The 27,099-nt window shown below is 51.1% G+C and overlaps 1 protein-coding gene across 5 annotated transcripts in view; it reads left to right on the top strand.

The window, feature by feature from the left end:
- Positions 1–22,797, top strand: part of LOC117667384 (hexosaminidase D-like) — a 256,224-nt gene extending 233,427 nt beyond the window's left edge. For all 5 annotated transcript variants that reach the window (XM_087878430.1, XM_087878434.1, XM_087878433.1 and 2 more), the window contains 11 exons: positions 2,916–3,025; positions 4,138–4,225; positions 5,910–6,074; positions 9,657–9,840; positions 10,270–10,341; positions 10,674–10,878; positions 11,983–12,065; positions 16,871–16,949; positions 17,255–17,356; positions 19,054–19,143; positions 20,808–22,797. In XM_087878430.1, coding sequence (XP_087734556.1) covers positions 2,916–3,025; positions 4,138–4,225; positions 5,910–6,074; positions 9,657–9,840; positions 10,270–10,341; positions 10,674–10,878; positions 11,983–12,065; positions 16,871–16,949; positions 17,255–17,356; positions 19,054–19,143; positions 20,808–20,991 — 1,362 coding nt within the window. In that variant the 3' untranslated portion in view covers positions 20,992–22,797. The remainder of the gene's footprint in view (positions 1–2,915; positions 3,026–4,137; positions 4,226–5,909; positions 6,075–9,656; positions 9,841–10,269; positions 10,342–10,673; positions 10,879–11,982; positions 12,066–16,870; positions 16,950–17,254; positions 17,357–19,053; positions 19,144–20,807) is intronic.
- The last annotated feature ends 4,302 nt before the right edge of the window (positions 22,798–27,099 follow it).

Here is a 27,099-nt window from a genome sequence, read left to right as displayed (position 1 = left end):
TGCTTGGAACTCTGCCTGACAGCTGTTATAAAGCCAGCTGTCAGGCGGCTTAACCAATCAACAAACAGAACGTTACTTTAACCAATCAACGAACAGAATGTTACTTCCTACTTCAGCAGACTTAATACATTGCACCTCTAAAAGCATTTTTTTCTACAACCTCTTCAGCCGAAGAGGTTGTAGAAAAAAAAATGCCTTTAAAAGCCTCTGACGATTCCAGAGCCGCGCGATCATCAGAGGCTTTTTTTTTACTTTTAAAAGCATTTTTTCGGCCTAAGAGGTTGTAGAAAAAATGCTTTTAAAAGTTAAAAAAAAAAGCCTCTGATGATCGTGCAGCTCAGCTGGGCATAGGGGGTGGGGACAGGGATTTTTGCTACCAGTTCTCCAAACCACCCGCCGTCATCACTACCGGATCGGGCGATCCGGTCCGAACTGGGAGCATTTCACCCCTGATTGTATCTAACCCTCATTTCCAAGTACCTAAGATAGTGATGGTGAACCTTTTGGGCTCCGTGTGCCAAAACATCAGAAAATGTCTAACTTGACTCTTCTGGTATGTAACCTCCCCAACAACACCCCCCCCCCAAATTCTTTACATATTTATTTATTTTTAAAAAAATACAGTTCAATCATATATGGTGCTATCTATTACATAAAGAAATGTCAAATAATTACAAAAATGAAATACAAGTAAAACAAAGTCATTTTTGGAGTAGCGCTTTCAAGAATAATTGTTGTCAGCTGTTGGTGAGCACTATTATGTCATCAAAACATGGCTTGTCACGCATGTCATAGGTTTGCCATCCCCTTTCTAAGAACCACTTGTTCTACAGACAGTTGTTTTGTGGCCCTTTGTGACACAAAAAGCTTTGTGTGTGTAATTTGCTTGGATTTTTTTTTTTTTGTTAATTCACTACCCTCACGATAGACATGCATTTAGAAACACACGCCTCTTCCCATAATAATAATAATCTAGTTATGTCAGTCTTTAAAGGAAACAAAAATCTTACACCTGAAAGATCTACACCTGTAGAGCTATGAAACAATTGCAATTGTTTTAATTCCCAAGAACTCACTTTCAAGCAAGGTGGTTAGAGTGCAGGAAAAAGAGAAAACTCACGGTGACTCATGTTTAAGCATGTCCATATCTGGTTTCATTCCTTCCTGGAGTGAGCAAGTCTTCCTGTACCAGTCAGGTTTGTCTGTTTATCAGATGAATGTTTCACCTTTAAGGAGTGATTTTGGGTTCTCCTAACCTTTAAAAAGGTGGGAAGTGGTTCTGAGAGGAAAAAGTTTAAGAAACGCTGCTCTAGATGAAAGAGTGAAGAGACTGATCTAGGCAGCCTTGAACCATGAACTGAAATAAATATGGTGGAATTTAACAGAGAAACGTTCCAGGGATGGGATTCATCCGCTTCGGACTGGTTCGCGCGAACCAGATGTTAATTTTAATCTGGTTCACCGAACTGATAGTTACAAGGACCGGGTGACCCTGCCCACCCCGCCCTTTCCTTCCCAGGAGTCTCCACGCAGCCTGTTTTGAATGTGCAGGGCCTGCGCAGCGGCTCTGGGAGGGCGAAAAACAGGCCTGCCAGAAGTCCAAAAATGGGCCCGTTTCCGGCCTCCAGAGTCCGGGATAGGCCGTTTTCGAGGAAAGCCCCCAGAGTCTGGGGAGGGTGAAAACGCCCCTCCCTCCGGTGCAGGAGCTGAGTAGGCCACACCCACCATGGCCACGCCCACCCAGCAACTGGGCAGGGAACTGGTTGCTAAAATTTCTGAATCCTACCTCTGAAAAGTTCTATGCTGCATGTGCAGAGGAAAATGGTAAGGTGCACATTTGGGATAGGAAAGAGCTGGGTTGAGGGCAGTGGAAAGGATCCGAGTGTCCTGGTCCAATGCAGGAGCCAGGAATGTGATGCAGCTACTCAAAAGTCTAGTGAAAAGAAAGTCTAGGGGTGATAGGATAGCAGTGTTCCAATATTTGAGCTGCCACAAAGAAGATCCACCTATTTTCCAAAGCACCAGAAGGCAAGACAAGAAGCAATGGATGGAAACTAATCAAGGAGAGAAGCAACCTGGAATTAAGGAGAAATTTCCTAAGTGTAAAGTAAGAAAGCCTCCAGTGATGAAGCTCCCACAACTTCTGAAGGCAACTTCTGTTCCATGGGTTGATTGTTCTCACTGTCAGAAAATTCCTCCTTATTTCCAGGTTGAATCTCTCGTTGATCAGTTTCTATCCATTATTCCTTATCTGGCCTTCGGGTGCCTTGGAAAATAGCTTGACCCCACTCCTCTCTGGGGCAGCCCCTCAAATATTGGAAGACTGCTATCCTGTCTCCCCTGGTCCTTCTCTTCACTAGACTAGCCATGCCCAGTTCCTGCAACCGTTTTTCATATGTTTTAGCCTCCAGCCCCCTAATCATCTTGGTTGCTCTTCTCTGCACTCTTTCCAAAGTCTCAACATCTTTTTTATAGTATGGTGACCAAAACTGGATGCAGTATTCTAGGTGTGGTCTTACTAAGGCTTTATCAAGTGGTATTAGTACTTCACTTGATTGTATCCCTCTGTTAATGCAACTTAGCATTTCATTGGCTTTTTTGGATGCCACTGCACACTGCTGGCTCATATTTAGCTGGTTGTCCACTAAGACTCCAACATCCCTCTCGTCAGCTTCTATTGCGTCGTTTGCAGGGAAACAAGCTCACGAAAGAAACACCATGGAGATCTGACTTGGGGCGACGGCGTGGGTGCCAGCAGAGAGGGCTCTGCATGCCACCTGTGGCACGCCTGCTGGGGGTGAACGGAAACGACCTCCCCTCTTCCCTCCCTGCTGGATTCTGCTTCCTCCCCACCTATCCTCCACCCCCGGTGCTGAACTGCTCTGACAGTCCTTGTGTGTCCTCCTCCTGCACAGATCTTCCCACTCTTCTCCAAGATGGGGGCCAACGGGGTCCTGATCGAGTACGAAGACATGTTTCCCTTCAAGGGAGAACTGGAGATCCTCAGGTCTCCCTATGCTTACAGGTAAGGCTGACTGGAGGGCTTTGGCAAGGGCTGGGGGGAGATGGAGGAGCTAGGCCAGGTGTGGCTCTAGCCCTCTAAGGCAGGGGTCTCCAACCTTGGCAACTTTAAGACTTGTGGACTTCAACTCCCAGAGTTCCTCAGAACTCTGGGAGTTGAAGTCCACAAGTCTTAAAGTTGCCAAGGTTGGAGACCCCTGCCCTAAAGAAGTAAAGATCCTCAAGCTCAGAAACGGTTCGTGCGGTGTGCCTAGAGTAGCCGAAATGGGATGGGGTGGGGTGGAGAAGGGGAACCCAGAGCTCATCTGCCATGTTCTCAGCGGTGTGCGGGCATCGGCGTTTCACAATGGTCTGTGCAATCACTGAGTTGGCTTAATGAGTAGCCAGAAAGCCAATAGGCCATTCCTTTGGTTGATTCAAGGGGGGTGAAGGGTGGGGGAGGAATCTATTTGTTCTTTACTGCAAGGTGATGGGGGGGGGGCATGTCACATGCATCCAGCCAGCACCCTTTCAGGGCTGCCTGCATTTCGAGATGGGATCTGCATGTGTGTGTATTTTTTTTATGGATTTGAGAAGGATTTTAAAGAGCAAAATAAGAACAGTGACAGAGTTGGAAGGGACCTCGGAGGTCATGTAGTCCAACCCCCTGCTCAGGCAGGAGACCTGTGCTAGGGATTCGAACCGCCGAACTGCCGATCTTTCTGATCGACAAGCTCCGCATCGTAGCCACTGAGCATGGGGTCTCCCCTCCCCTCTCTTTAAAAAAAAAACTGGCTCACCTCTGCAGGACCCCTTAGCAAAACCTGGCCTGTCCGTGGTTAGCAAGTGGCTCTCTTTCTGTATCCCTTTTGCAAATGGAAGTGGTGCCCCCCCTCCTGTCCTCCCTTCACCCCCGTTTCCTTCCTGGGTCCACATTCATGGGCCGCTTTGAATATCCTGAGCTTTTCATGGATTTGTGCAGGAGCAGGAGATTGGGTTTCTGACGTGCTGCCCGAGGCCAGAGCTTCTCATTGAGATGGGCAAAGCAGTCCCTTTGGGTCGTCTTAGCAGGCCCCCTCCCTTGCCTCTCGTCCCTGCTGGGATCCAGTGCTGACTGCTGTTTTTTTCTCTTGACAGCGAAGAAGACATCTCAAAGATCCAGGAGCTGGCAGGCCTCAATAAATTGGAAATAATCCCGTTAGTGCAGACTTTCGGGCACGTGGAGGTGGGAGCTGCCGGCTGTCTTTAATTTGTCCCCCGTGCACTTTTGAGGAATGGCCTCTCTGGTTTTGCACACATACCGTGGTCCCATTCTTTGATGTTTGCACGTGAGGCTTGAGTTGAATGGGCTCCAGCTAAAACAAGGGAGACACGCAGCTGTGGCTCAGCCGTGGCCAACAAATTGTTCTGGCAGTTCAACAACACACTGAAGTTGTCGACAGAATTAATCCTCTTTGTGGTTTTGTGCAATCCATCCAACCATCAACTCAACCGAATAGGCTGGGCTTGCATAATATGCCCCAGCTACAAAATATAAACCAGGCTAACTTGAACTCAGTTTGAACCCAGTTTGTTTAAATTGCCATGATTTTGTGACAGTAGGTTTTATAAGTCACATTCTCTGATTTCATGTGCTGATTTTCATTTGGTAGTCTTTCCCCTCTACCTCTTGTTCCTCAGAATTAGTTGTGAGCCATTCAGGGCCGAAGTGAAAATCACACTGTATAAAATCTACGAGATACGCTGGCCGCGGGGGCAGGTAAAATAGGCTCAACAAAAAGCATATGTGCTGTTTAATAAAATTTGCTAGTTGGAAAAGGTGCTAGAAGACCCTTGAATTCTGCCCAATAGAGTTATAAACCAAAGAGGAGGCCTACCCCAGGGTGGGCTGCTGGGGGTTCGCAGGGGTTCAGGAGAACTCTAACTAAGATTCTGTGCAGTTCGGAGAATCCCCAAATCCCACTCCTGGCTGGCCCCGCCCACCCCTCCCCTATGTCTGCTATGTCTGCATGGCAAGCCAAACCTGCGGCTTGCAGCATTTGTGGCATTTCTAGGTTGCAGAGTTCCACCGGAGCAGATAGCGATGCAAACCATTGGCTGCATGAACTGGGTGGGTGTTGTGGCCCGCCAGCGGCCTGCACGGATCGTGGCTGATCCCAACGAGGAGGAGGCTGGTGTGGTGTCGCACCAGCAGCCTGCACAGCCGGCGCTCACGTCGGACAGCGAGGAGGCTGAAGAGGATGTGGTGCCAGAGGCAGAGACTCAGCCAGGGCCTTCAGAACCTCCAGAGGCTCCTTCCAGTGGAGAGAGTGAAGTGGAGGAGCCTCTCCTCAATGCTCGGGCACGCAGGGCTGCCAAAAGGCAGGAGTGGCTACTCAGGAGGAGGAGGTCTCCTCAAGAGTAAGGCTTGAGGATAATTGGCCACTCCCTTAGCCTACTTAAGTCACACACCGTTAGTAAGTTTCTTGCTGGAAACAACTTGTAATTATCAACAGAGCATTTTTGGAAAAGTCTTATCTTGCTTTCTGGGCTGGTTGCCAACCTTTGCTGGACTTTGGTTTATTCTTGCTACTTAATAAATTTGATAAGGACTGTTGGTGTGTGTCTATATCCTCGGGAATCCGGAGCTGGGGCAGGACAGTGGGTCAGGGGATCCACACACCTGTTCTCCCCAGATTGTTCTGGTTGCACCACAAAGCTAGTTGTTCAACCTCCTGTCTATATACAGATTCATCGTTGTCTCAAATGAGACCAACTTAAATTAAATTAGTAACAATCTTATGGTGGGCTGGTATCTTTTCTAGCCTTGAATGCAAGCTTTGTCTCCCATGAGCACCATACTGGCCTCATCCCCAGGTCCACTTCTTCAAGGCATGGCCAACAGCTCTTTCTTTCTTTCTTTTTTGCAGTTCATCTTGAAGCATGAGAAGTACCAGCATCTGCGCGAGGTGGAGCGTTTCCCCAACAGCTTCAACCCCCACCTGCCAGAGACCCTGGCCCTCCTGAAGGCCCTGCTCATCCAGGTCCTCAGCAAGCACCCCCACTCCAGTTGGGTACACATCGGGGCTGATGAGGTACATAGAGGGAGAGAGTCGGCTGCCCTCTCTCTTTGGAACTGTATTTCTCTAGAAACAATTTGGTGGAGGAAGCAGTTTACCATTCATTTGAGTTGCTAAAAGAATGGCCCTGCAAGCATGAAAGTTTGATCCCATTGGTTGGTGCAATGTACGGTCGATGCCCCAAACCCAACCTTATTCTCTGTGTTAACCTCATGCCTCAAGATCATGTTGCCAACATTTTCTGTGGCAAGTTTAAGCTACGGATTATAAGACACACCCTTTTTTGGGGGAGGAAAACAAGGGGGGGGGGAAATCTGCCTCTGCCTCCCAGCAATTTGCCTCCTTGCAGGAAACCGCAAACAGCTTGTTTCAGTTTCAGCTTCAGCACATCCTGATTAACACAAGCAGCTGATTGTCGGTTGGATCGGCCTCCCGACTATCAGTTGTTTCAGGCTGCAGGGATTGCCATAACCTAACCTCTGTGTACCCCATTTTCCGCCCGTTCTGGGTGGCAGGGATCAGAATGGGCGGAAAATATGCGCGCTGAGGCCGAAAATGGGGCACACAGAGGCCAAAAATGGGATGCTGAGGCCAAAAATGGGGCGCGTGGAGGCAGCAATAGGCAATGGCAATCCCTGCAGCCTGAAACAGCTGATGTTCTGGAGGCCTATCCAACCAACAATCAGCTGCTTGTGCTAATCAGTTCTGTGCTGAAGCTGAAACTGAAACAGGCTGTTTGCTGCAAGGAGGCAAATTGCTGGAAGGCAGATGCCAAAGGGTGGGGGTCGGCTGGTGGGTGGGGCTACATGCGGTGTATAAGACGCACCCAAATTTTCACCCTCTTTTAGGGGGGAAAAAGTGCGTCTTATATTCCAGTAACTCCAGAAAACGTATGTGGGACTCAAATGTATCTATTTTAATTTGATTCGGAGCTCCCTACCCCCTCGTCCCCTCAGATCCTTCATCCCAGCCTGCCTGGGGCCACAGTTGTGCATGGGAATCTCAAATGGATTGAAAGCAGCTAAACCTTTCAGGGCAACAAGACACGTCCTCCTCTCTGTTAATACTGTGTTTTCCCAAAAATACGACCTACCCCGAAAATAAGTCCTAGCCTGATTTTTTTATGGGGTGGGCCTAATTATAAGCCCTATCCCAAAAATAAGCCCTAGTGAAGTGGGTGGGCATGGCCAGCACAGGAGGCAGCCCTTCCCTTCCCCGGTCACATCATGGCTGCTGGGCCCCTTAACCGAGGCCCGCAGATCAGCTGATCCAGCGAGGGCCAGGAGTTCTGTCTCTTATTTATTTATTTATACATTTATTACATGTATTTATATGCCGCCATTCTCCCGAAGGACTCAGGGCGGCGAACACAAGTTAAGAAACAAGTGGAATAAAATAATTTAATCCAAATAATTAATTAGTAGTAAATAATAAAGCCCGGAATCAGTCTCAGCCTATTTGTTTGAAAAGCCAAGTCTTCAAGTCCCGACGGACCTTGGACCCTGTCTTATTTTCGGGGAAACACGGTAACTTTGGGGAGGTTAGACATCCATCTGTCTGAAATGACATAGGATTTCCTGCCTGAGTATTGGACTAGAACAGGGACGGGCAAATGTGGCTCTTTTACAACCTGTGGACTTCAACTCCCAGAATTCCTGAGACAGCCAAGCTGTCTCAGGAATTCTGGGAGTTGAAGTCCACAGGTTGTAAAAGAGCCACATTTATCCACCCTGGACTAGAAGACTTCCAAATTCCCTCCCAACTCTTCTGTTCTGTTTTGTTATTCCCAGCTCTTTTCCCCGTTGACGATCCTTAGAAAGAACTTGCTTCTTTCTCGCCCACTAAATGACAGATTTTCTGCCTCTTGCTTTCAAGGGATGTTTTTCTCCAGCAGCCCTTCGGGGAATTAGGCACGTAGCGAAGCAGCACATAACATTTTCCACCGTTCTGTGTCACACACGGACAAGGTTTTGCTGGCATTCTAACAGATCTTCCTTTTGTGCACACGCGGATATATGGAATCTGCTTTTGTCATTACAGAAGATCATTCAAAAACATTCTCTGGGAGGTTAGAATCAGATTTAACAGAGTCACAAAAAAAAAAAAAGGAGGAAACTCCATATTTCTAAGAAAGTTTCTTTTAAAGGGCTGATTCCTACTTTTTTAAAAAAATTTTTGCAACTTTAGCAATTTCGAAAACATTTGGGAACCAAGACATGCTTATTTATCAGCCTGCTATTAGCGTTAGCTGTGATTAGTTAGAAAAGTGTTCCAAGTTACACATGGACCTGCCTCTTACTAAAATTAGCCTCTTCGATGTATTAAAAACAACAGTTGGGTATATCTGTACTTCTGTGTTTCCAAGTTAATCATTCCCCCAAGCATTGATAGGCATTTATTCAATGACTTGTTTGACATTTCCGAACAGGAAACTGAAGCATGATGAGGCTTGGTAGCCATGGTCTTGGGTTGTAGACGAGGGTATGAAGTGAGAATACACTATGCCTTTTGGTAGCCGTTTGGTTAATGGTTCTCACTGTTAAGAAATTTCTCCTTAGTTCTAGGTTGCTTTTCTGCTTTGATTTGGGAACTTCTGTCTGGAACAGCTATCAGGGTTCTAAGTAACAGACCCAACTCAAACAAAACTCTGAGGCCTGAGTGTTCCTCAAACAACATGGCATATTGGCACAGTTCTAAAGCCCTGTGGTTTTCCCCACCCAAATTAAAAGTAAATGTTCTCCCCCCCCCCGCCCTTTACATGTCCATCACATGGTCCTATCGGGTCACAGTCCAAGTATCAGTTAGTTAGTTCCAGTCCACGCCTTCCCAACACCTGGTGAGAGTGTCCTTGGTTTCCATAAGAAAGAATTTTATTTTGGCTACAACTCCCCAGCTATCTCTATTCTTTCCCTCCCGTTCCCACAGCTCCAACCAGCCCAGCTGTGGCAGCCCTGATGATGCTCCAAAATGGCTTCAGGGTTGACAACAGCCCATCTTTCTCAAGTACAGGTCAGGGGTGGGCTGCTGGGGGTTCACAGGGGTTTGGAAGAACCTCTAGCTAAGATTCTGTGCAGTTCATAGAACCCCCAAATCCCACTCCTGGCTGGCCCCGCCCCTCCCCTCCCCTCCCCTCCCAGGAGTCCTCATGTGGCCTGTTTTGGATGCAGGTAAGTGCAGGGAGTGCGCGGAGGCCTGGGGAGGGCGGAAGTTCGGGAAGGCCAGAAACGGGCCTCCAGAGGGCCTCCGGAGCCTGGGGAGGCCGTTTTCACCTTCCCGGAGGCTCGAGGAAAGCCTCCCGAGCCCGGGGAGGGCAAACACACACACACACCAATGTGATGCAGGAGGCCGACTAGGCCACGCCCACCGTGGCCACGCCCACCCAGCAACCGGGCAGAGAACCCCTTGCTAAAATTTTTGAAGCCCACCCCTGGTGCAGGTGGAACCCCCTCCACCTTTCATCCCATCTCAAAACGATCGATTAGGATGGTTGCTCCAGCCACTATGAAAGGGCAGAGCCTGCTGGAGAAAACAGCCCCCCTCCCCTCTCAGCCCCACCTCGCCACTCTGCACTGTTCAGACACCTCTTTGGCCCTGCAGGTCTTCCACTTGGGCGAAGGGCTGGATTCCAAGAACTGGATGAGTCGCAACGGAGGCGATACGGGGAAGATGTACCTGAACCACATTCGGGAGGTGGTGCAGTTCATTGTCAGCCAGCCGTGGGGGCTGCAGGTGCTGCTCTGGGACGACATGCTGCGGAAGGTTGGCGTCGCAGCCATCCAAGGTCAGTGCCATCCGCCGGGACTTTCCTGGGCTGTCACTGGCATCAGCGTGCCCGTCTTGCAGCGGTCTTCCTCGGGACTGTCCCTGCACACCTGGGCGGTGGGGTGAGGTCCATGGCTGTGATTGGCTGAGCTGCCCTTATGTCAGCCAAACATTGGGGGAGGCTGGACAGGGCTGGTCATAGAGAAGAGCAGGAGAGAGAGACCATCACGGGCACGAAGCAGCTCAGTCATTCAAGAGAAGCAGGGGGGAGATGGGGTGGGCAGAGGAGAGACCCCAGTGCCGAGAGAAGCTGCAAAGGGAAGTTGGCCCCTTGATGTGAACTCACCCACCCGATCCCCGGCTGCAGGGCTTTCGTTCTTCATTCAGGGTTATGGATTTGGAGAAGTCACCTGTGAATCTCACCCAAGGACTGACTGATGTCTTTCAGATTCTGGCATTGCCAAACACGCGTCTCCCGTCCTGTGGTTTTACGCTCCAGACTTCGATACGCAGCAAATAGGTTGGCTTTCCATTGTCTCTTTTCTGTCATGTCTTCGCAGGGTGTGTAGGGAGGTTAAGCAGCTTCATAAAACAAGGCAATTTTTGTTTCTTGAAAGGATCCCTTGTGTCCCAGTTGGCATGCAGGGAGGAGCCCCCTAATTTTAATCCCCACAATCGCGTTCCTGTGAAATTGGCATGTCTGAGAAAGGGAAGTGCCGGATGTCGCTTTGCCCGGGACCCCACAGCCCCCCCCCAGAAGTGAACTCCCTGAGGGCTCCCGGGCACCTCTTCGGTTCTGAGTAGCCCAGGGCTGCCGTGGAGCATGGATGACCCTCTCTGTCCTTACTCTAGGAAGGTACATTGAAAAGTACGCCGAGTGCGGCTTCCCAACCATCTGGTTTGCGAGCGCCTTCAAAGGCACCACGGGCCCCGCCCAGGCCTGGACCCCCTTAAACACTCACCTGCAGAACCACCTGCGATGGCTGAAGGTCATCCAGTCCATGGAGAAGACGCCCTCCATCCGTTTCCAGGGCATCGTGCTCACCGGCTGGCAAAGGCAAGTGGAATGGGCGGTCAGGGGTGGGTGGGTGGAGAGTCTACAGGAGGAAAGTGGCTGTTTGCCCTCCACCCCCAGGAATCCCAGCCCTCCATCTGCTTCAGGGGTGAAATTAAAAAAATTCCCCTACCGGTTCTGTGGGTGTGGCTTGTTGGGGGAGGTCATGTGACTGGGTGGGCATGGCCAACTCATATCGAGGGGTTCCTCACCGGCCCCTCCCCTCCCAGTCACTCCTTGTCGCGAATGGCAGGAAAATGGGGAGGAGAATATTCCTATCTACCATCCTTCCCTCAGTCTGTGCTCAGATTGAGGAATGAATAACAGGCAGGAAAATCCCCTTCCCCATTTTCCTGCCTTTCACAAAAACTGCTCCATTCCAGCTGCTCCCCCCCGTCCCCCTCCCTCCTGGGGACTACCTTAAAAGGGACAGGCTGCAGCAGCTCCATTCTGAATGGAGGGAGAAAAGTTAGCATTCTCTCTGCTGCATTTAACATTGAATTCTGTGGAATATCGAGCGGCCGAAAGAGGTGAGTGGTGACCAGCCGGGCGTAGGTGGAGCCAAGGAGGGGTAATTACTACTGGTTTGGCGAACTGTTGCCCATAATCCCTAGCGGTTCACCCGAACTGGTCCGAACCGGTAAGATTTTACCCCTGATCTGCTTCCCCTGGGGGAGAAGAAGCGCCCCAGGCTGGCTTCAAGACTCATCCCCAGGCAGCCGTGCCCTCTGCCAAGGCTTTAGATGGGGCAGGGTTCCTTTTCTGCTTCCCAGAGTAACGCTGGACGAGGCAGAACTGGGAGCCCCCAGCCTTGCCTAGCTCCCCAGGGAGGACTGGAGAGAGAGGGTCCGGATGCTGTGCCGCTGCCCTTCCCCAGAAGAAAGGCCCAGTCTTAGCATCCCCTCTTGCCTTTAGAAATTCCCCACCCAAAAGAAAGATGAGGCCTCCTGCAGCTTTGGGGTCTCCTCTCTCTCCCCCCCGCCCCCCCCCCCCGTTCTTGCTTTTTGCGTTACCAGCAAGGAGGAGGAGATCCACTGCCCCGATAGGCAAAAATGGGGGGAATCTAGTGGGTCACAAAGGAGCAACCGCCTCCTATTCTCCGTGCAGGTATGACCATTACTCTGCTTTGTGTGAGCTGCTGCCCGTTGGGATCCCCTCGCTGGCCATGTGCTTGCAGACCCTGGTGAACGGTGAGAAGGGAGCCTGGGCGTTTGTGGGGAGGGGGAAGGTGGGCAGGAGTTTATATCAATCAGAATGCAGCTGGACCTTGGGGGTCTTCTAATCCAGGGGTCTCCAACCTTGGCAACTTTAAGCCTGGAGGACCAACTCCCAGAATTCTGGAATTTGAAGTCCACCAGGCTTAAAGTTGCCAAGGTTGGAGACCCCTGTTCTAGTCCAACCCTCTGCTCAAGCAGGATAATCTATACCACTTCAGATAAGTGACTGTCCAGTCTCTTCTTAAAACCCTCCAACTTCTGGAGGCCAGTTGTTCCACTGGTTAATTGTCCTCACTGTCAGGAAATTTTTCCTTTGTTCCAGGTTGCTTCTCTCCTTGATTAGTTTCCACCCATTGTTTCTTGTCCTGCCCTCAGGTGCTTTGGAGAATAGCTTGACTCCTTCTTCTTTGTGGCAGCCCCTGAGATATTGGAAGTCTGCTATCATGTCCCCCCTAGTCCTTCTTTTCTCTAGACCAGCCATTCCCAAATCCTGCAACCGTTCTTCATATGTTTTGGTGTCCAGGCCTTTAATTGTCCTAATTGCTTTTCATGGAGGACTTTACTGAAGGCTAGTGGATTTCTTCCTCTTTCTTCTTCTTCTTTCTTCTTCTTTCTTCTATCCTTCTGAGGTGGGTAAGATGAGGACCCAGATTGTTGGGGGCAAGAGGCTGATTCTGTAAACCACTTAGAGAGGGCTGCAAAGCGTTGTGAAGCAGTATATAAGTCTAAGTGCTATTGCTGTGATCCTTCCTTCCTTCCTTCCTTCCTTCCTTCCTTCCTTCCTTCCTTCCTTCCTTCCTTCCTTCCTTCCTTCCTTCCTTCCTTCCTTCTTCCCTCCCTCCCTCCCTCCCTCCCTCCCTCCCTCTCTTCCAAATTCCTCTCTTCCTCTCTTCCTTCCTTCCAAATTCCTCCCTCTCTCCCTCCCTCCCTTCCCCTCCCTCCTTTCCAAATTCCTTCCTTCCTTCCTTCCTTCCTTCCTTTCTTCTTCCTTCCCTCCCTCCCTCCCTTCCAAATTTCTCCCTTCCTTCCTTCCAAATTCCTCCCTCACTCCCTTCCTTTCTTCCCCTCCCTCCTTTCCAAATTCCTCCCTCCCTTCCTTCCTTCCTTCCTTCCTTCCTTCCTTCCTTGCTTCCTTGCTTGCTTGCTTGCTTGCTTGCTTGCTTGCTTGCTTGCCAGTGGTTAGAATGCAGTATAGAAGGCTGACTCTACCCACTGCCAGCAGTTCAATCCTGGTTGACTCAAGATTGATTCAGCCTTCCATCCTTCCGAGATGGGTAAAATGAGGACCCAGATTGTTGGGGGCCATCGGCTGACTGTCAGGCTTGCTTCCTTCAAAGTCCAGGAAAGAATGAGCCAAACTCCATATTTTATAGAGTAATGTACTTTTACTGGAAAATGAAATGAACGCAATCAAGGAAAGCTGAAACTAAAGCAATAGGCGCGAAAGTTGCATAGAGAAAGCATCCCCTCCCACTGTCCATCATCAATCACCCAATCCAAAGGTCTCCCAGAGGTCAGGTGGACACACGTCTGGCATCGTCATCAATCAGGAACGCGATGACGGTTGACCCGATAGCCACTTCGGTGCTTAGGTTTCGTTTCTTCAATCCACCAGCTTGCTTCCCTCCCCCTCCGCTCTTCCCTCCCCCGTTTCTTATAGCAGCCAAAGCAGAAAGTCGGAGGCTGACATTGACTCTAAACCGCTTAGAGAAGGCTGCAAAGCACTGTGAAGCAGTATATGTCTAAGTGCTATTGCTATGTCTGCATGGCAAGCCAAACCTGCAGCTTGCAGCATTTGTAGCATTTCTAGGTTGCAGAGATCCACCGGAGCAGATAGCGATGCAAACCATTGGCTGCATGAACTGGGGGGGGGAGGGGAGGGGGGGATCCACACACCTGTTCTCCGGCAGCCTCTCCAACTGGCAGGACTTTGGGGCCCCCAAGTGGTGAATTGAAGAACAGCTGCCTTGTCCTCCGCAGATGCCAGAGCCACCTCTGGGGAGGGGGGGTCCTTCCCCCTCCAGCTGCTCTCTGAATATCCTGCCAGAAGGGGGGATGGAGGGAGCCCCCCTCCGTACCTTTGTGGGGAACGTTTGAATCTTTGTTGCTTAGAAAAAGCTTTTCCTAAATTCTGTTCGATTGGGAGAAATGTTCCTTCTTGTCGTACTTGTGGGGTTCTTTAAATAATTTCATTACAAGCATACGAAGAGTTAAAAACTATTTTTGTTTCTGTGTGTGTGTGTGTGTGTAACAGAATTAATTTCCAGACTCTGTCACACGAAGGATAGGCAGGGCCACTTGATGGCTCTAAAGCAGTGTTTCTCAACCTTGGAAGCTTGAAGATGGATGGACTTCAACTCCCAGAATCCCCCAGCCAGCAGCGCTGGCTGAGGGATTCTGGGAGTTGAAGTCCGCCCATCTTCAAGCTTCCAAGGTTGAGAAACACTGCTGTAAAGAGATTTAAAGAGATTGACCGACCGTCCTGGCTCCTCACAGGAGGCCTGGTTTGAGCTAGGGTTAGCCTGCTGAATGAATTTAGCCACTCTGGTTTGTAAAATCTGGTTGGGTAGGCAGGGATTCCTGGGTGTAAGCAGGCCGGGGTTTCCTACACATTTGTTGTGCCTTGGTGCTTAAGGGATGAAGGGGGTCCCTTAGCCAGATGTTCAGATAATTTGACCGTGTCCCCAGCTACCCCCATCGCAGCTCTCGGGGCCCAAAGAGAAAATTGCCCAACCTGCTTCCTGCCTCTTTCTGTCATGTTAACTCAGCCAACGTCAGTTTAGCTCTTAGCTCCACGTAGGCAGGTTGTGGCTTCATGCGATGTCCGATCTGGGTCAAGGATTACAGATGCAAAGATTAAAGAGCTGGCAAGACAACTGGCAGAAGGGGGCTGCCTTTGTGGAATGGGTCAAGGAGGGATGATCTGGAGAGCTGCAACTGGACCGGTCAGATTCTTCTCCAAGGTCAAACAATCCCATGCCTGTTTTGGGGGTGGCACATCCGAAAGGCACCCATTGGTATTGCAAACCCCTTTCCAGGACTCTGCCAGGTTCCTCGGATGCCCAGGAGGCTCCCCCTGCCTCCCAAAAGAGACCTGGGCAGTTAGCTGGACGAAAGTCCATGGAAGAGGTAGTCTCCCTACCCCCCACCCCCTGAATTTTTTTTTTGAAGAGTGGGAAGGCTTTGTTTCCTCCCTGGGGATGGGTCTGGGCCAGTGGTGAAATCCAAAATTTTTTACTACCGGTTCTGTGGGCGTGGCTTGGTGGGCGTGGTGTGGCTTGGTAGGCATGGCTTGGTGGGCGTGGCAGGGAAAGGATACTGCAAAATCTCCATTCCCTCCCCACTCCTGGGGGAAGGATATTGTAAAATCTCCATTCTCACTCCACTCTGGGGCCAGCCAGAGGTGGTATTTGCCGGTTCTCTGAACTACTCAAAATTTCCGCTACCAGTTCTCCAGAACCTGCCAGAACCTGCTGGATTTCACCCCTGATCTGGCCCAGAGTGGTTTTGGCCTCTCCTCTTTTGCTTGGGGGCAGCACAAGGGCCTCTCCCCTCCCTCCAGCTTCACCAACCTGGTGCTCTTCGGAAGCCCCTTAAGTCACAAACAGTGAAGGGCCATTTAAACTGGACTCTCCCACCTGCAGCCTGCCTTCCCTGCCCTCCTGCATTTGGCCAGGGTCACACTTTCCTGCCTCCTGCTTGTTGTTGTGGGCAGTCAGATCAAGGGCAGATTACAGATAGTTCTCGATTTACTATCACAATGGAGCCCAAAATTTTGTGTTGTTAAGCGGGGCAGATTAACGTCTGCCCCATTTTACGACATTTTTTTTGCCACAGTCATTAAACGAATCCCTACAGTTAAGTATATCTGACTTCTCCATCAACTTTGCTGGTCTGAAGGTCACAAAAGAGAATCACGTGCACAATCCGGGACACTGCAGTCGTCACAAATAGGAGTCAGTTGCCAAGCATCTGAATTTTGATCACATGATGGTGATGATGCTGCAAATGTGGGAAAACGATCATACTTCGGTTTTTTCAGTGCCTTTGCAACTTTGAAGAGTCACTGAATGAACTGTTGTAAGCCAAGGACTACCTGTTCCGTGCTGTGTGCAGACAAGTCCGTGTACAGGGACAACACAGACATGTTCTCTGGGCCAGGGATCTCCAACCTTGGCAACTTTAAGACTGGTGGACTTCAACTCCCATAATTCCTCAGCCAGCTGGCTTTTTTTTTTTTTATTTGATTTATATGCCGCCCTTCTCCGAAGACTCAGGGCTGCTTACAATGTGCTAAGCAATAGCCTTCATACTTTTGTATATTTATACAAAGTCAGCTTATTGCCCCCACAACTGGGTCCTCAATTTACCTACCTTAGAAAGGATGGAAGGCTGAGTCAACCTTGAGCCTTGGCGAGATTCGAACCCTGCAGTAATTGCAGGCAGCTGGTCTTAATAACCAGCTTAATAACAGGGTGCCTTAAACCCCTGTACTACCAAGGCTGAGGAATTCTGGGAGTTGAAGTCCACCAGTCTTAAAGTTGCTCAGGTTGGAGAGCTGGCTGAGGAATTCTGGGAGTTGAAGTCCACCAGTCTTAAAGTTGCCAAGGTTGGAGACCCCTGCTCTGGACTACACCGCTGTGGCTCCGCACACCTTTCAGCCACATCTTCCCTAGGCCAGGCAGGCGACGGGGCAGTCTCTGGCTAGTGGGGCAGCGTCTTTCCCTCACTTGCCCCCACTTAACACCCTCCCTCCCTCTGCTGCTTCTGTTCCTCAGGAGGTTTCACTGACTCTGCCAAAAAGAAAGTCCTGGCCATCCTTGGCTTCCAGAACCTGCACCCTGAAAAGAACACCTGGTGCGTACAACAAAAGGGGTCGAGGTGCAGGGGTGGGCTGTGCTCTTCCAGGGTTGAGGCTAGTTATGGGGGGGTGTCTGTCTTTAAGTCAGCCATTCCTAGCCCAAGGGTACACCAAAGCTCATCATCCCCAGCCAAGGGAGCCCATGATGGCTGGGCTAAGAGTCTGGGCAGGTCCGCAGGGGGTGGGAGCAGGTGTTTCTTCAGTGCCTCTGTAAAAATGCCACTTTCCGCACTGGAGAGAACGGAAGGCAACCCCCTGGCGTCCCAGAGTTGCTCCTGAAAATCGCTTTGCGTCTTCTCAGTGAAGGAACCGGCACGTTTCCGGGCTCCGATCTCTACCGCATGGTCGAGCAAGTGGACAGCCAGCTGAAGGACTCGGTCAGCAAAGTCTTGGAGGATGAAAGGTAGGTGCTGGCGGAAGAGGAGCCCAGTGCTTCACAGCAGTGGCTTGGCCAGGGAGGTGGGATGGACCCCAGGTTCCCCTTAGTCTCTTTCCGGTTGCCCCCCCTGCCTTCCAAGGCTAAACTGCCCCTGATTCTGTGGGGGCAAGGAAGTGGGGTGCAGTTTCCATCAGTGGGCTTCTTAATATCAGAGAGAAGTTAGAGGTTCTGCCCAGGGGTGAAATGTAAAATTTGTTATTACCAGTTCTGTGGGTGTGGCTTTGTTTGGGGGCTAATGTGACTGGGTCAGCGTGGCCAACTTTTTAAAAAAAAAAACTTTTCAAAGCCTTTTTTCTAATGCTTTGAAAAGCCTCTGCGGATCAGGCAACTCAGCTGGGATCGTCAGAGACTTTTCAAAGCATTTTTTTTACCACTTCTTTGGCCAAGAGGTTGCAGAAAAAAATGCTTTGAAAAGCCTCTGAGGATCCCAGCTGAGCCGTGCAATCATCAGAGGCTTTTTTTTTTACTTTTAAAAACATTTTTTCGTCGGAAGAGGTTGTAGAAAAAATGCTTTTAAAAGTAAAAAAAAAAAAAAGCTTCTGATGATCGTGCGGCTCAGCTGGGCATGTGGGGGGCAGGGATTTTTGCTACCGGTTCTCCGAACCACCCGCCGCCATCGCTACCGGATCAGGCCATCCGGTCCAAACAAGGAGCATTTCACCCCTGGTTCTGCCATCCCTCCCAGCTGGAAGAGATCTCTTAGCTGCTTCTAATGTTCTATCCAAAGTTCTTAAGAGGAACTTTACTTCTGTCTGGTTAGACCTCCTGCTCTGTTTTCAGCTAGTCCTCGTCTCACGACCACAATTGAGCCCAAAATATCTGTGGCTAAGTGAGACAGTTGTTAAGTGAGTTTTGTCCCATTTTATGACCTTTCTTGCCACATTCACTGTGTTAAGCAAATCGTGGCAGTTGGTTAAATTAGTAACATGATTGTTAAGAGAATCTGGCTTCCTCATTGACTTTGCTTGTCGAAAGGTCGCAAAAGAAGAAAATTGCAAATGTCGTAAAATCCCAAAGGTGTTTTTCAAAAGGCAACTGGATTTTCTTGGGGTTTTTTTTTTTCCTTGAAAACCTTTCGCTTCTAACCCAAGAAGCTTCTTCAGTTCTTCAGAACTGACTTGGGGAATTCTGGGAGTTGAAGTGCACCCATCTTAAAAGTAGCTAAGGTTGAAAAACACTGAACCACTCTATTTAAATTGGTGTGTGCGTGCACACACATGTAAGTTATTGTTGTTACTGGCAGCCAAGAGTTGGGGTGGCAGGGACAGGTACAGAGAGCCATAACCTTCAAAGGCTAGGATTACGAGCACTGGTGGCACAGTGGCTAGAATGCAGCATTGCAGGCTGACTCTGCCCACAGTCTGGAGTTTGATCTTGACCAGATTCAGTTTGACTCAGCCTTCCATCCTTCTGAGGTGGGTAAAATGAGGACCCAGATGGTTGGGAGCAAGATGCTGACTCTGTAAACAGCTCAGAGAGAGCTGTAAAGGACTGTGAAGCGGTATATAAGTCTAACTGCTCTTGCTGTTACTTTATGGCTGCTGTCCAGTCCCAGGGACTCAGGCAGGGTCGTCTCCTCTTCTAACTTACTTTCTTGTCTCACCTGCAAGGATTCTGTCCAAGCTTCACTGAATCTTTTTCTCTCTCTTCGAACATGGCAGCTCCATCAAGGGATGGTTCAGCCCGTATCACCGCAAGCATCAGTTCGGCAACCCACGAAACATGGAAAGTTTTGGCAGCAAAGTGCTCAAGTGAGTGGACTGGATCCCAGAGGGGGTGTCCAGAAAACATTCCCCCATCAAAGTTCTTTTCCCTTCCCATGTTTGTGTAAAAGGCACAAATCTTTCCCTTCAGTGGAACTTCCCTATCAAATTCAGTTCCTTTTCCAGAGAAATTGCATCTTCCAAGAGCTGCTCTAGAAATGGATTGAAAAAGAAAGGAAGGCAAATACCGTATTTTTCTGTCTAAAACAGGGGTCAGCAACCTGCAGCTCTGGAGCCGCATGTGGCTCTTTCACCCCTCTGCTGCGGCTCCCTGTCACTCAAAATATGCGTCACAACCGCCAATGTGCAACACCTGCCGGCACGCAATTTATTGAGCTTTTCAAACCCCCAGTAGGGCAACCATGGATAAATCCAAGAAAAGAAAAGTTTCAGAAGAAAAAATAACATTTAAGTCAACTACATATGCTAGTTTTGTGGCCGCTCAAGGAATAGTCAGGTACGGGAAGGGTTTTGTGGCTCCCAGTGTTTTCTTTTCAGTGGGAAATGGGTCCAAATGGCTCTTTGAGTGTTTAATGTTGCAGACCCCTGGTCTATAAGATGCCCTCATGTATAGGACGCCCCCCCCCCCCCGCATTTCTTACCCAAAATTCAGAAACCAATATTTTAAACATTAATAGAAGACATTTATTTTGCAGAGTAAAACTTTCACTTATTGGTACCGGTATTTTTTGTTGTTGTTATTTTGTTTTCTGACATTTTTATGGGCTCAGAACACTCCGACATTACCGCTCCCTGTTGCATCTGGCTACATGCTCTTTGCAGCATCAGCTGACGTCAGTGACATAAGGCTCACTCACGATCGGAGGAAACCTGTTAGCTTGTCTCTGCAATCGGAAGTTTTGCTCGTGAGGCTAGTTTCTCCCTCTCGGCCCCCCTGTGTATAAGACGCCCCTCCATTTTTAGGTCAATATTTTCAAGAAAAAGTATCGTCTTATACATGGAAAAATATGGTATATTGGAAGATTTTTAAAAAAAACCCAGTCTGTCACTGTAGGACAGGGGTGTCAAACTCGATTTCATTGAGGGCCGCATCAGGGTTGTGTTTGACCTCGGGGAGCCAGGATGGGCATGGCTAGGGGGCGTGGCCAGCATGACATCACTTGTGTGGGCGGCGCCTGTGGTGGCCCAAACACTCTGCCAGCGAGAATGGGCTCCTGGGCCACATTTTCGGCTGCTACAGCCTCCTGCAGCCCTCTGCCAGCGAAAACCAAGCTCCTTTTTCACTGGCAGAGGGCTGCAGGAGGCTGTCGCAGCTGAAAACGAAGCCTGGAACAGCCGCGTGCGGTCCTCCTGAGCTCCATTTTTGCTGGCAGAGGCACTGCTGGCCGGTCCTTCGCTGTTTCCAGGGCGGCCCCATGGGCCAGATCTAAGCACTCTGTGGACCGTATTTGGCCCGCAGGCCTTGAGTTTGGCATCCCTACTGTATGAGAATATGTAGAATGCCCAGAGCGATGGCTGGCTGGGGAATTCTGGAAGTCCACACATCTTAAAGCTGCCAAGGTTGGAGATATTTGCTCTAAGAGGCCGAGGGGCTCTTAATGGCGCAGGTGCTGGGCTCCCACCTCTGGCTGGCTGCTGCCTCCTTCCTCCCCCCTCCAGCCTCAGCCAGGTATCCTGTTCTTTCTCCCCAGAGTCCACGAAGACTGGGAGACCATCATCCAGACTCTGCGCTCACACCTGGAGAGCATCTACTTCCCTGACACCGTGGAGGAATGGATGGAGGAGAACGTCAATCCCCACATGGACCGCTTGCGCGAATTTGTCCGCGACTTCAAAGAAGTCATCCGCCTGAATGCCCGGCCCAAGACCCTCTAGGGAAGGGCCCCCTCCCAGGCACAAAGGGGGGGCCCATTCGTGGTTCAGCCCAACTTGGTTTTTTTAAAAAACTTGAAAGAACTTGAGGCTGGAGGAGGGTGGGGGCTTCCTTCCAGGACAGGGTTTAGTGCCACTTCTAGCGCTGGGCCACCAAAATCCGTTTCTAGGCAGTTTTGATGAATTTCCCCTCCCCCCAGGTTGGCACATCCCCCCCTCCCCACCAGCGATGGTGAATCTGTGGACCTGTTTGGAGAGGGAGTAGTAATTCTGATGGGGGGCTCTCCGGACAGAAAAGTTTTGGTCCTGGTTTCCATTCCTTTCTATTTCTTCCTTTTCAATGTGGTTTAGTGCTCTCGGGATTGGTACTGTTGGTAGACTGGCCTTCCCCCCTTCATGCTGGGTGGAGAAAGTGCCAGGGGGATCTGGGGAACGACCGTCACATTCTGACAGAGACGGAGGTGGGGGCATTGCTGAACGACGTTGAAAAGGACGAAAGAGAAGGAGAACTTCCATCTTTCCAGCACCCTCCTTTGAAAGTCCCTTCTCTTGTCTGAAAAAAGGGGTAGATTTAACTTTTTAACTTGAAATTCATTCTCGTCGTTCATTGGTCACAAGGTTCTTCGTTTTTGCTCAGCTGTAGCCAGGATAGTGCAATGGTGGCATCTTGGAAGGGAGGCCACAAACTGGGGGAGGAGAGAGACTTTGACCCTCCCTTCAGAGTCAGCGGACCAGGCCAAAGACTCGTTCCTTGGTGGTAACCCAAGTTCTCCAGAACATGAGATCAAGGAAGCAGCCCTGGGGAAGGGGGCAAAACATCTACCCCCACGTCTTGCTGCCGCCCCCAACCCCATCTGGCAGCTCCCGGGGTCTCTTGGCATTCCAAATTGCCTTGCAGACCTCTAAGCTAAAGTCTTCCTGGTGGTGAAAAAAAACCCGAGTGTCATTGTGGACTGTGAATTTGTTTTCTCAGGGAGTGGGTCAAAGGACTTCCCATTTGCCACCCATCCCAGTGTCTTGGTGAGACCCCTCCCTTTGTCTCTGGGGAGGGGGAGGAAGGCGCTAGAGAGACGGTGTCCCCCACTCTGCCACCCAGTCCTCCTGCTGAAGGTGGCTCTCATTCTGCCTGCTTGCAGCTGCTTCCCCACAGTGGTGCTGGCTCAGTTGCTTCCTGGGCAGTCCAAGCGATTGGCAGGCGTGTAACCGAGCTCCCCACAAGCTGCCAGGTGGAAGTGGTCAGGCATTTTGAAAAGGGCAGGTGAGGAAACAGCCCGGGAGGGAATGCAGCAGCTGCCCTGCGGAGGTGAGTGGAGCTAACAGGTAGCCATGGCAGGCGGGAAACCCCCTCCAGGGAGGCCTGCTGCTCCCTGGATCCTGCCATACTTCTCTTTGCTGATGTGCAGGTCAGAGCAGGTGCACCTTGGTCTGGTAAGCCTACGGCTTTTCTCCTAATCCCGTCTTGGCTGGGTGTCAAATTCTGTGTGCAAGGGGCCCAGAGCTGCTGTTTGGCGCCCCCTGAGCTGCATGTAAGTCCTTGGCTCCTGTAATGGTGAGGCGTGGATCCCCCTCGCTGCTTTCCCCAAGGGAGGAGGGGGAGAATCTGGGCTCCCCGGGGTGGTCTCTGCCAAGGAAAGCAGGAGGAGCTGACCGTTTCCCCCTTCTCAGAAGGGTAGCCGTGGGGTTCCTTCCCTGGGGTTGCCAGCGGATCTGTTTTATAAGGCGGACTCGGAGTTAGTTGCCGTCTTGAAGAGTTCATTGTACAGGAGAGTTGCTGCTGTGGTGCCGAGAACAATAAAGTATTTTTTATAAGGATGGGCTCCTTTGTTGGCAAAAGCCGGGAAGTTTTGGGGCTCAGCGAGCAGGAAGGGAGTTGCAGGATCCGAGGTGACAGCTCAGCTCCTGGTTCAAAGGAGGAACAGTTCTTGAGGAGGGGGTTGCATAGAGCTTCAAGATGGTCTCTTGAGAAACTATGTTATACTAATGTCAAAACAACAATTTTAGATTTTTTTAAAAAAGCTACACAACCATTGAGATTAATCATGGGGTAGCAACCTATTCAGAGACTAATGGTGAATAACGTCACACACAGCTACACACATTGTCCCATTGGGAACAAAATCTGTCAACCATCTAGTGTCAGTCTGAAGTGAGGATAAGCTCACGGACTGTGCAAAGCCGTGTTGTGTGTGAGCTCGGCTCTCATGATTGTGCAAACTCAACCAGTCGTGGTTTACTAATGAAACTTGGCTCAGCATGGTTCCTAAACCAAGGAATCGGATGTCCATATAGAACTCGGCTATTCGAAGTCTGTGCTGAAAGCTCATTTTTCTACAGCTAATAAGCAGGTTCCTCCAAAGCCACCCCACCTCAAGAATGCAGAAATATTTTGGGGTTGGGATTAGTTTCCATCCTGGCAGGCCAGGAAGGTTCAAATGAGGCATTTCTGCGGCTTCTCTGCAATCCCGCAAGAGGCGAGGGCCAGAGAGAGGTTTCATGCTTAGCGGCTGACTTTCTGATAAGGAGCTGATCTGGGCCCAGAAACAACATCCGTTTCAGCCTTGCATTGCCGCTGCCATTTGCCGATCAGGAGCAGCTGATTTTTTTATTTTTATTTAATCAAATTTCTATACCGCCCTATTCCCGAAGGACTCAGGGCGGTGAACAGCCAAGATAAAATACAGACAATACAAATATTAAAAATCCCTTAAAATTATTAAATATTTCGGCCGAAACACAGATTAAAACACCCAATTTATAAAATCACGAATTAAAAAATTTAAAATTTAAGAATTTAAAAGAGGGGAGTTAGGCCAGGCCAGCTTGCTGAAATAGAAAAGTTTTGAGAGCACGGCGAAACGTGCGCAGGTCCGGGATCTTCCGTATCTCTGGGGGGAGCTCGTTCCAGATGGTAGGTGCCCCCACAGAGAAGGCTCTCCCCCTGGGGGCCGCCAGTCGACACTGTTTGGCCGACGGCACCCTGAGGAGCCCCTCTCTATGGGAGCGTACTGGTCGGTGAGAGGCTATTGGTAGCAGAAGGCGGTCTCGTAGATACCCCGGTCCGATGCCATGGAGCGCTCTAAAGGTGGTAACCAAAACCTTGAAGCGCACCCGGAAGACCACCGGGAGCCAGTGCAGCTCGCGCAGGAGGGGGGTCACATGGGAGCGCCACATCGCTCCCATAACCACCCGCGCGGCCGCATTCTGGACCAGCTGGAGCCTCCGGGTGCTCCTTAAGGGGAGCCCCATGTAGAGAGCATTGCAGTAGTCCAAGCGGGAAGTGACAAGAGCATGAGTGACCGTATTTAACGAGTCCCGATCCAGAAAGGGACGCAACTGGCGAATCAGGCGGACCTGATAAAAAGTCCCCCTGGCCACGGCCGTCATATGCTCTTCTAAAGACAGCCGTGAGTCCAGGAGGACACCCAAGTTGCGAGCCCTCTCCGTGGGGGGCAATGACTCGCCCCCAATAGTCAGTGATGGCGCCAACTGGCTATATCGGGACATCGGAAACCACAGCCACTCGGTCTTGGATGGGTTGAGCCTGAGTCTGTTTCTCCCCATCCAGATACGCACGGCCTCCAGGCACCGGGACATCACTTCAAGGGCATCATTGGGGTGGTCCGGGGTGGAGATGTACAGCTGAGTATCGTCAGCGTACTGGTGGTACTTCACCCCGAAACCACGGATGATCTCACCCAGCGGCTTCACATAAATGTTGAACAGAAGGGGCGAGAGGACCGACCCTTGTGGCACCCCACATACAAGGGGCCTCGGGGTCGACCTCTGCCCCCCTGTCAACACAGACTGCGACCGGTCAGAGAGAAAGGAGGAGAACCACCGTAGGACGGTGCCCCCCACCCCTAACTCCTCTAGCCGGTGCAGCATGATACCATGGTCGATGGTATCAAAAGCCGCTGAGAGGTCTAATAGGACCAGGACAGAGGAACAACCCCTGTCCCGAGCCCTCCAGAGATCATCAACCAACGCGACCAATGCCGTTTCCGTGCTGTACCCAGGCCTGAAGCCCGACTGGAACGGATCCAGATACGACGATTCATCCAGGTACTGGGGGAGCTGTCGCGCTACCACACTCTCAACAACCTTCGCAATGAAGCGAAGGTTGGAGACTGGACGATAATTTGCCAACACTGCCGGGTCCAGGGAAGGTTTCTTGAGGAGAGGCCTCACCACCGCCTCTTTCAAGGCGGCAGGGAAGACACCCTCACTCAAGGAAGCATTTATAATCCCCTGGAGCCAGCCTCGTGTAACCTCCCGAGAGGCCAGCACCAACCAGGAGGGACACGGGTCCAGTAAACATGTGGCTGCGCTCAGTCTGCCCAGTATCCTGTCCACGTCTTCGGGCGTCACAGAATCAAACTCTTCCCAGATAATACTCACAAGACCTGCCTCTGTCCTCCCCGCTGAATCTACCCAGTCAGAGTCCAGATGTTCCCGAATCTGAGCGATTTTGTCATACAGATACTGTACAAAATCCTCGGCTCTACCCTCCAAGGGGTCCTCCCGCGCTTCCTGGTGGAGCAGGGAGCGGGTCACCCTAAACAGGGCAGCCGGGCAATTATCTGATGACGCAATAAGAGTGGCAAAATAGTTATACTTCGCCCCTTTTATCGCCACCAGGTAGGTCCTAATATGAGACCTTACCAGTGTTCGGTCAGATTCAGAATGGCTGGCCCTCCAACCACTCTCCAGGCGTCTTTTCCGGCGCTTCATCTCCCTCAGCTCCTCGGTGAACCAAGGAGCCAGGCGAGATCGACGCCGGGTCAGAGGCCGCAAAGGCACGACCCGATCCAAAGCTCCAGCGGCCGCCCTATCCCAGGCGGCCACCAGCTCCTCAGTCGAGCCGTGTGCCAGAGCCTCAGGAAATGGCCCAAGCTCCGTCTGGAACCTATCAGGATCCATCAGGCGCCTGGGGCGGTACCACCTCAGTGGTTCCGCCTCCCTGCGGCGGGGTGCGGCGGTTCGAAGGTCAAAGCGAAGGAGGGAGTGATCTGACCATGACAAGGGCTCGATCACTATATCCCCTATCTCAAGATCACTCAACCACTGACCAGAGACAAAAACCAGGTCTAGCATGTTTCCCCCCGTGTGAGTAGGGCCATGAACTAACTGGGTCAGGTCCATGGCCGTCATGGAAGCCATGAACTCCCGAGCCACCTCAGACGCCTCACCGACGGATGGCAGGTTAAAATCCCCCATGACCATAAGCCTGGGGGTGTCAACCGCCACCGCGGCTATAACGTTGAGCAGCTCGGGCAGGGCTGCCGTCACGTGGCAGGGAGCCAGGTACGTAACCAGCACACCCATCTGCACCCCATGACCCCACTTCACAAGGAGGGACTCACAACCAGCCGTCTGAGGAACAGTGACCTCCCTCGGACCAAGACCTTCTCTAATGACAACCGCCACCCCCCCGCCCCTCCCCTGTGTCCTCGGCTGATGGAATGCGCGGAAACCGGGTGGGCACATCTCAACGAGGGGAACCCCCCCCCTCCTGGCCCAACCAGGTCTCCGTAATACCCGCCAGGTCCGCTCCCCCCTCCTGAACAAGATCACAAATGAGGGGGGCTTTATTTACCACGGACCGGGCGTTGCACAGCATCAGCCGAAGGCCCAGGGCCTGAGGGTCTGTGCAACCTGGGGAACGAGAGGAGCATTGGAGGCCGGAGCGCGCCACCGCTTGGAGCCAGCGGGCACGTGCTCCCACAGCCTGATGTGGCCCCCTGCTCCCGCCATATCTGCCCCTCCCACCCACAGTACTGATGTAATGACCATCCATAACACAAGCTCTAACCCCCACCTTGACCCCGGTTCCCGCATCTCTAGTGCCGTGCTCTTCAGCCGGCTCTGGCCTCCTCCCTGACAGGTTCTCCCCCAAACCCACCGAACCCACCCCCCTCCCAGAAACCTTTAAAACCTTATCTAAAAATTTCCCTAAAAAACCCCACAACCCACTCCTCGCCGCATGCCACCTCTCGGGATTCCAAAATCCGTCATCAAGGTAGGCCCTCGATAGTGAGGAGGGCCAAACCTGCGAGAGGGAGGAGTCTCGCAGCGCAAGCAGGTCAGCAGCCGTAAACATCGCACAAAAAC

Source organism: Pantherophis guttatus, chromosome 14 (assembly GCF_059756535.1).
Source record: "Pantherophis guttatus breed Tessera chromosome 14, ASM5975653v1, whole genome shotgun sequence".
NCBI lineage: Eukaryota > Metazoa > Chordata > Lepidosauria > Squamata > Colubridae > Pantherophis > Pantherophis guttatus.
The sequence above is the reverse complement of the archived record's forward strand: the minus strand, read 5'-3'. Positions and strand labels throughout refer to the sequence as shown.